This window comes from Haematobia irritans, chromosome 1 (genome assembly GCF_050003625.1).
Source record: "Haematobia irritans isolate KBUSLIRL chromosome 1, ASM5000362v1, whole genome shotgun sequence".
Classification (NCBI taxonomy): Eukaryota; Metazoa; Arthropoda; class Insecta; order Diptera; family Muscidae; genus Haematobia; species Haematobia irritans.
In genome coordinates this window covers 79,935,522-79,945,410 of record NC_134397.1, presented here as the reverse complement: position 1 = coordinate 79,945,410, position 9,889 = coordinate 79,935,522, and the positions used below count along the sequence as shown (strand labels likewise).

General features: G+C 34.3%; 1 protein-coding gene across 1 annotated transcript; it reads left to right on the top strand.

Moving 5' to 3' along the window:
- Positions 1-731: 731 nt before the first annotated feature.
- Positions 732-3,789, top strand: LOC142239470 (uncharacterized). The gene is made up of 3 exons (XM_075311268.1): positions 732-801; positions 2,920-3,537; positions 3,601-3,789. Exons 2-3 carry the CDS (start codon positions 2,947-2,949, stop codon positions 3,682-3,684), a joined length of 675 nt encoding a protein of 224 aa, XP_075167383.1. The 5' UTR covers positions 732-801; positions 2,920-2,946; the 3' UTR covers positions 3,685-3,789.
- Positions 3,790-9,889: the final 6,100 nt, after the last annotated feature.

Sequence of the window (9,889 nt, the reverse complement as noted above, 5' to 3'; positions counted from 1 at the left end):
TTAATTTCAACAATAAGTAATCATTCCATATTTACTTCGTGCTCATCAAATGTACAAACGCAGACATCATGTAACTGCAAATAAAAATAAATTATACCATATAACAAAATGCAGAACAAAAACCGGTAATTTGTTTTCAATAACACTTCCCTTTTTGTGTTCAAATAAAACCACGTGGCACTTCTGAATAACTAATTTAACACAAAATACAGTAATTCCGTATTCTCCGTCCATTCCAAGAAACAATAAACACACGACTGACGCGCAAAATGAAAATCATGTGTATACAGAGCCAAAAATGTCACCTAAAAATAAGGAGATTGACTTTAATAAAAAAAACTTGGTGACAAAGGAGAGCGACAGGGGACAAGATTGACGAAATATTTACTAGAAAATCTTCTCATTTTTATCTTGAATTTCATCTAAAATTCATTGAAAAGGAAATCGGCTAAAAATATGTTTCTTACGTCTTAATATGAGCATAAAAAGTGCTAATCAGATGAAAAACTTCTTGTTTCTAACAGATTTTCACCTTCTTATTATTAAGATGCTAAACTTCTTAATTTTGTCATCTTAATATTATTGAAAAGGAGATCGACTAACAATAAGGAGAAAACTTCTTATTCGCTCTTCTTCTACTAAAATGCGTATACATACATCAAAATAACTGTAGTTTATTTTTGCATCAGGCAATTTTAATTTTAAACTAGTAAGAAGAGAACAGTCGATCATTCAACTTTGAGCTGTGAAATGAAGTGTTTCGATTTGTGTTAGTTCCTCGTGGTTTTTGTGTTGTAAAAGGTAAGTGAATTTTATCAAATTAATATACATAAAATAGAATTTTGGGCGTTAAAAAGTGAAATTGTAAAACATAATTCATAAGTGAACAGTTTAAAGAAAGTTAATACATATTTAAGCAAATGTGCATATACATATATACCAGCGCTGGCTTGTGACAAAGTTTCTGGGTAAGCGCAAGTGTTTTTTTGTCACGACCTGCGCTTTATATACACACTGTTAGAAAAATATGTTTTTCATATGTTCCGATAGAAACAAAATGTGTTTCGGGCACAATTTTAAAACACAATATATTTAAGTGCAAACATAAAAATCATATGTGTAAATGCAAACATATATAAATTTACAAATTTCGACTAAACATACATATGTTGTGATATTTCATTCAAAGCGACAGAGAGAGTAACATATAGAGAAAGAAATAGAGATGGAAACCGGGAGAGTTGACGAAAGATATCAACATAACACAGCGAAAGAACCAAAAGAAAATAATTTCTGTGAAACCGCTTGTATGTTGTTTCGGAAAACTGTTTTATGATAAGGCCAAAACTTTGATATGCTTAAGTCTAAATATTATTTAAGAGAATAGAAATCAAGTGTCTTCACAAAAATAACTAAAGGGCACAATACTCTTTTTAGAGTTGGGACAGTAAAATGAAATAAGGAGGAAATAGTGAAAAATTACACAGTAAAATGTATAAAAACAAAGTTTAGTTCCTCTTTATTAATAAGTACTCCACGAGGAGTTGACGTACACCTTCAAATATAAAAGCGGGCATTAAGTTCGAGTTTTGCAGCTAAAACAATTTAAAAAGTTTATTTTCTTTAAAATTAATTATGTAAGAAATATAGAAGGCATTTTAGAGCGATGGTGTTAAATGCTAGTAAAAACTGTTCACGCCTAACTAAATTTATGTTTATATTATAAAACTATTTATGTATGTTTATACTCGACTCCACGTTCTTCTTTTGTTAGAGTTTTTGAATTCCTTCAAAATTTTAAAGTTTTGTACCAAAAACAGTTTTTTGTTACAAAATTGTTATTTTTGCAATAAAAAAATAATATTTTATCCAAAAATCAGTCAATTTCGTTTATATATAAATCTTTAATAACGCACATTTCGAAGTTTCATTATAAAAATTTAATGTAGTATAAATATAAATGTGTAAATTAAAAAAAAAAAGTGTTCGGTCGGAGCAGGGATTGAACCCACGACCCTTTGCATGCAAGGCAGACATGCTAACCACTGCTCCACGTGGCAAACAAATGTATGTTTCTGTTAAATAATGTTATGTTTGCATGGGCTCGTGGGTGCTGCAAACTATGCTATATAAATATAACTTATAACGATAAATATCTACTGGTGACAGCTACGTAGCCCAGTGGATAGTGTGTTGGCTTACAAACTGTATGGTCCTCGGTTCGATTCTCCGTGCAGGCGAAAGGTAAAATTTGAAAAATGTATAAAAGTGAATAATTTCTTCAACATTATTTGTATTACAGAAAAAGGTGCCAAGAACTAAACTATTTCGTGGAGGTGAAAATTACGAGTATGTTAGGGAATGAGCACAATCGTCTTTACGAAAAATTCTTCCAAGCATATAACATTTTTGGGCTCAAAATGCTTCCAAACATATAATATGTTCACATAAAACAAACATATTAATGTTTCGGCAGTATCCAATAATACATGTGCTTCCTGCAAAATATGTTTGGAACATATGTTAAAGAAGCGATTTTTTTTGAGGGTGCACATATGTATGCACGTAGTTGATTTTGTGTCAGTATACAGTTTTTTTTTGTGCGCATTTTTCAAGTCAAAGTCACAGAGGCTAAGTAATTCTTGGAAGGAGTTGATGTTAAATAAATGTTAAAATTTCTTCACTATTAACAATTGTTGTGTACATAACGAATGAACTTATATCATTTGGAATTTGTATATTTATATAGCACTCCAAATTCCTTCGCCTTTGTGTTCTACGCTTAAGTTATAAATAACTTTTATTATAGAAATGCGATGTTTTTACAATTATAGAGTGTTAATTATGCAAATATAAAGATTTTTTCATTTTGAAGTGTTTATAATCAAATTTTTCCACTTCGTTTTATAACTTTTTCAGTAACATTGATGTGTTGAACATTTTATAATGTGTGATGAACTTTCAGTCGATATTTTTATTTCTTCTCAATCAATGAAGGATGAAATAGTGGAACTTTTTAAATCTTGGGGCTTGTTGAATGAAATAATATCAAATTTAATTGAGCGTGGAATTAATTCCTATTTCGTGCTTGAGAAAACCGAAATTGAACATGTTGACTTGATTTTTGATAAAGTGGATGAGAAATATTTCGGAGAGCGTATAAAGTTTAAGGCAGGTTTGAGGGAGTGGCAGAAACAAAACAACATTCCATTCATTTGTGACCAAGACACTTTATCGGCGAACTCCAGAATTCTCAATTGGCTTGAAAAACTGTCACAAGATGTGTCAATCTCTAAATCGAGAGAATTCACTCCATGCCAATCTGCTTCTTCCGAAAATTCGACCTCTTACAATCTTGTTGAGTTGTTGAAAAAAAACAGTCAAAGGACAACTTGTGTTGACTTACCAAGCAGAAATCAAACATCTTTAACTCATTGTATTGTGAATAACTACATTGCTTCTGGTCGTAAGATGCAATATTCCGAAATGAGGCGATGGGCGAATGAAATTTCCAAAGTATTTCCTAAAGAAACCCCAGTAAGTACTTGAATTTGATAATAATAACTAAAGAAATAATTCTAATCTATTATTTTAATTTAGGAATTTTACTTTATGGAGAGAAAAAAAGGGAAAAAGAATCCCAGCGGAAAATTGTTCTCGCGTTGGGCCAACATCAACAAATAAATAATGGATTAAAAGTTATAAGAGCCAAAAAATATGGAAAACATGACCTTTATTTTTTTGTATTATGTAGTTATAATTAATGTATAAATATCATAAGTACATATTGTAACAATTGAATGAATTAATAAAAACAATAATTTAAAAAGAAAATAATAAGTAGAATTGCTTCTAATTTCTACTAGTAACCGTCTTCATTTTATTAATAGGAATTGCTTCTTATTTCTACTAGTAACCGTCTTAATTTTATTAAGAAGAATGCCTTCTAATTTCTACTAGTACCCTTCACCACTACTGTGGTACAGGGTATAATAAGTTTGTGCATTTGTATGTAACGCCAAGAAAGAAAAGTCACGAGACCCATCGTTTAGTATACCGATCGTATAATAATTAAATTCTGAGTCGATTTAGCGATGTCCGTCTGTCTGTATATGTAATTTTGTGTGTAAAGTATAACTCGCAGATTAAGTCCGATCATCCTTAAATTTGGCACAGAGTTTTATTTTGGCTCAAAGACAATCGTCATTGATTTTGAAAAAAATCGGTTCAGATTTAGATATAGCTGCCATATATTTTTATCAACGATCTGGCCATAATTGACGTATTTATGGACATACTGTCCTAAAATTTCGTACAGTCAAATATGTTGGCGCTCTCGTAAAAATATCAGCCAAATCGGTTCAGATTTAGATATAGCTCCCATATATATCTTTCGACCGATTTGCGCTTATTTCGTCTCTAAAGCAAGAGTTTTTCCCTGATTTGCTTCAAATTTGCACAAGGAGCTATTTAATAGTATAATTAAGTGTGCCAAATTTGGTTGAAATCGGTTCAAATTTAGATATAGCTCCCATATATATCTTTCGTCCGATATGGACTTATATGGCCTTTAAAACCAGAATTTTTCCCTGATTTGTATATTGAAGTGTGCCAAATTTGGTTCAGATTTAGATATAGCTCCCATATATATCTTTCGGCCGATTTACACTCATATGACCACGGAGGCCAAAGTTATTCTCCCATTTACGTGAAATTTTGCAGAGATAGCAGAATTATTATCAAATTTTGCACAAGGCGTACATTTAATAGTATATTTAAGTGTGCCAAATTTGGTTCAGATTTAGATATAGCTCCCATATATATCTTTCGGCCGATTTACACTCATATGACCACGGAGGCCAAAGTTATTCTCCCATTTACGTGAAATTTTGCAGAGATAGCAGAATTATTATTCTAACTATGCATGCCAAATTTCGTTGAATCGGTTCAGATTTGGATATAGCTCCCATATATATTGTTACGTTTTTATATTGAGGCGTATTTAATTACCCGATAATTAAAACACAGTTCTTTTCAAATAACGACAATCTACAATTTATTTGTTTAACTGATTGGTTTCACTTATTTGCTCTACGATGTGTATTGTATAAACTTTAGCTTACGACTGACTTCGCAGCTCCCTCCGTCAGGGGCTTATATACCGTGATTTGACGATTTCCAAAATTCTGGATAGTCTGGCCTACAACCATCTAGAATTATCTAGATACAATTTATCTAACAGCACATATTCAACTGGTCATCTTCATTGCCTACAGCCATCTGGAATGTTCTACTAGTGTCCGGCAGATGTCGCACATAAATTGCTGATTATGTTCATAGTCTTGCCTACAATTATCTAATCATTTTGTCGTTTCTGTTCATAGTCTTGCCTACAATTATCTAGAACAATCCCTTTGTCGTTTCTGCCTACTATAATTATTGTGAAACTAAGAACACAAAAGATGTTTAGTAAAGTACTAGAAAATAAAGAAATGATTTTGAATGTGATGACGTAATTTGACCGTTACAATTTGAAATTTTAAATTAACGGAAACTAATTTCAATAAACTTAAATCTAGAAATATAAACTTCGTAACACTACCTCCCGCTTAAGCCTGTTCGTCCCGAACAGGCACAGAACCCGTTCCGTATGGAGCCAAACGTTCCAGGTGAACGACTTTCATCTTTGACCTTGTGCTGTCGTACTTTTGAATGCGGTATACAACATCATTGATCTTCTTGATGACTTTATATGGGCCTTCCCACTGTGTTTGTAGTTTAGGACATAATCCTTTCTTTCGTTGCAGGTTGAATAGCAGAACCAGTTGTCCTTCTTTAAAGCCCTCAGTGTTCGCTGCACGATCATATCTCGCCTTCATCCTGTTGCTGACCATTTTTATTTTGTTTCGCACTGATTCGTGAACTTTACCAAATGTGTTTGGTATGTCGTTACTGGTTTCTTCCACGGCGAGCTCATTGGGTGTAGCGCCGAATATAAAATCTCCGGGCAACTTCAATTCCGTTCCGATGGGACCTTGGCCGGTGTTCGTGACGTAGAATCATGTATGGCTGATCTATACGACAGCAAAAACTATATGCTCGTCCCAGTCTCGTTGGCCGTTATCTACCACCTTTCGAAGACGTTCTTCCAGAGTGCGATTAAACCTTTCTACCATGCCATCAGACTGTGGATGCAATGGCGTAGTCCTTGTTTTCTTGATACCAAGGGAGTCACACATCTCTTGCAATATGGCCGATTCAAAATTTCTTCCTTGGTCTGAGTGTATTTCGGTCGGCACACCGCAGCGGCATATCCAGTTCTTGACGACTACGTCTACAATCGTCTTCGCCTCTTGGTTTGGAATGGCATAAACTTCTGGCCACTTGCTGAAGTAATCCATGACCACAAGGACATATCGGTATCGGTATTTCGGTATTGGACCAGGTCATGACACGACGTTTCATATCCAGGTTTAGATCGAAGGCAATCATGAAATCCACACCAATTATAACCTCATCTACTAATCGGGCACAATGAACTCATATTTAACGGATGTTTTTTTTTATTGAGAATATGAACAACGTATACAATAGTTAACTTCATGGCGACTTTCCAATATACTGTTGCGGATTCCCCTGTGGCTGTGCGTAGTTTGACTCCAATCAATGGTGTAACTTTTTCTTTTACTCTGTTTGATCTAATGATAGACTTCGACGCACCCGTATCCAACGTCAATGTACGCTTGTCGCCGTTAACAAGCCCCGCGACAGTTAAATTGTTATTTTGCTGTTGTACTATTGCTATGGAGATTGTGGGGCCATCATATGTGGGAGCCAGCTCTTGCCCCGCTGAACTAGCTCGATTGAGTTTAAAGGTGTCTCACTGGACCGTGGGTTCACCAACACATGGCTATTGTTTGATGGTGATGGCGATTTCGATCTTGATCGCTTACGACGTGCTTTACATTCGCGAGCAACATGTCCAGGCTTATCACAGTTATAGCACTTCATTCTGGATTTTGTTGCCTCCTGCTTCATTTCTTGCATTGCCTGCTTAACGGCTTCTTTCACTGAATCAAACACGGAATTTGATTCGTCATTCTCGGTCTCCACCTTACGTACTTTGTGAACTTGAGGACGTGCTAGTACTCTCGCTGTCTCTTGTGCAAGGGCAAATGTTACAGTTTCCACAAATGTAGCTTTTTGTGAAGCATATGTTGCACATTTTATGTCTGGGTCTCGAATGCCATTCTCAAAGGTCTCAATTTTGATGCGGTGCACAAGTGGTTGACTCTCTCCTGGGTATACCAATAGCACCAACCGCTCAACTTCTGTTGCAAAGTCTTGTAGAGTCTCATTTGATTTCTGGACTCTTCCTCTTAATTCCATTCTGAAGATGTCTTGCTTATGTTCTCCACCGTACTTGCGTTGTAGTGCAGCTATTACTTCCTTATAGTTATTTCTGGAAGAAGTTGGGATACTTTGTATTACATCGGCAGCATTACCCTTCAATGCCAACAGAAGTTCAATTGCTCTGTCGTAGTCATTCCACATGTTTCTGGATGCCACCATCTCAAATTGGAATTTGAAAACGTCAAATGAAGATGAGCCATCAAAAACAGGAGTTTTGATTTTTGGGCCCTCGATTACGCGCACTGGGCACATTTCATTTTTAGTTCCGACATTTTTTCTCAAGGTGTAGAAATTTTTCATCGTGAACCACAAATTTCTTATCCAATTCCACAACTTGACTTTCAATGTGGTCTACGCGTTTCTCCATACCTTCCGAAATTTGTCGTAACTTTTCATTAAGAATTCTAGAATTTTCGTCAAATTTCTCCACCAAAACAAGAGAATTTTCTTCCATCATTTTTCTAGAATTCTCTTGCATTTTTAGAGAATTTTCTTCCATCATTTTTCTAGAATTCTCTTGCATTTTTAGAGAATTTTCTTCCATCATATTGCTCAAAATATTGACCATCGATGTGTAATCAACAACATTAGAAGCTACACCCAAAGAAATTTGTTAGTAGGGACAGCAGAAAAGTCTGCTAAAACAGCAGTCGGTGTTTGCTGAAATAGCAAACATTTCCTGATATTTTTGAAGCTCGATTACACTAACACATTTTTTGTTTTGGCTAAAACAAATAAAAATATCAACTTAGGAGCTATGCTAACATAATTAAAACAATATTTTATGAATATCTATAGTATTTGACCAAAAATCTGAATATTTATCGAAGTGAGGCATAACAGCAAACAAAATGTTTGCTGATCGTATTTAGGAGCTTGTAAGTAAAAATATACCAAAAACTACTTTTGGTTCTTAAATATGCTTTGGGTAAAAATTTATAACCTAAAAATTTTATAAATTGTTGTTCATTTGGCCCTGAAGTACAAAAATATAACAGCAGACATCGACTGCTGTTTTTAGCAGACTTTTTTCTATGAGTGTGCAGATGGAGTTTCCAAGGCGCTGGCTACTACTGATTCGTCAAGATCTTCCTTATAATCGAACTCATGTGTTTCGATATCAATACTGCGCCGCCCGAACTCGTCTTTTGTAATTGAGCCTTATTTCCTGTAGTCGGCTGCTCCATTTTGCTCAATTCCTTCTTCAAGTCTTCCACTCGAAGCTGATTAAACTTCATTGTAGATTTTTTTCGTTATTTCACTTCCGACACCAATTGTTACGTTTTTATATTGAGGCGTATTTAATTACCCGATAATTAAAACACAGTTCTTTTCAAATAACGACAATCTACAATTTATTTGTTTAACTGATTGGTTTAACTTATTTGCTCTACGATGTGTATTGTATAAACCTTAGCTTAGGACTGGCTTCACAGCTTCCTCCGCCAGGTGCTTATATACCGTGATTTGACGATTTCGAAAATTCTGGATATTCTGGCCTACAACCATCTAGAACTATCTAGATACATTTTATTTAACAGCACATATTCAACTGGTTATCTTCATTGCCTACAGCCATCTGGAATGTTCTACTAGTGTCCGGCAGATGTCGCACATAAATTGCTGATTATGTTCATAGTCTTGCCTACAATTATCTAGTCATTTTGTCGTTTCTGTTCATAGTCTTGCCTACAATTATCTAGAACAATCCCTTTGTCGTTTCTACCTATCTCGTAATTAAGCAGACAGAGGGTTGTGCTCATATTACTACAACAATAACAAAGCAAAAGGGGTTACTACAATTATTATGAAACTAAGAACACAAAAGATGTTTAGGAAAGTACTAGAAAATAAAGAAATGATTTTGAATGTGATGACGTAATTTGACCGTTACAATTTGAAAATTTAAATTAACGGAAACTAATTTGAATAAACTTAAATCTAGAAATATAAAATTCGTAACAATATGTACGCCAGAGTTGGGGAAATATGGTACAATGTCTTATATTTTAGACCCAATATCAGTGGGAGTTTCCTCCAATTGACTCGATAGTTTCCACAGAGAATATATTTAATATGCTATTTAAGTGTGTCATCTTGATCTAATTTGTTCAGATTTCAGATAAAGCCTACATATATTTTTTTCAGTTTATACAAATATGGCCAAAACACCACATTTTACATAAAATTCTGTGATGATTTATTAACAGTGCGTTTCATCCCAGGGCGTTAGCCGATTTAAACTTTAATTCTAGAGATTTTGTAGAAAATCCAAACATTGTCTCCAAATCGGTTAATATATAAAGATTTGTATATAGGAATATAAAACTTCATACTAACTCCCAACAAATTTGAAGGAGTTGAGTTGGTAACACAAATTTTGGTGTACATAGTGGTCTCTATTCAACCGTCGAACGGAACGGATGTGTTTTTCAATAGCGGATAAACTCATCGTAATAGGTACCTACTAAGAATT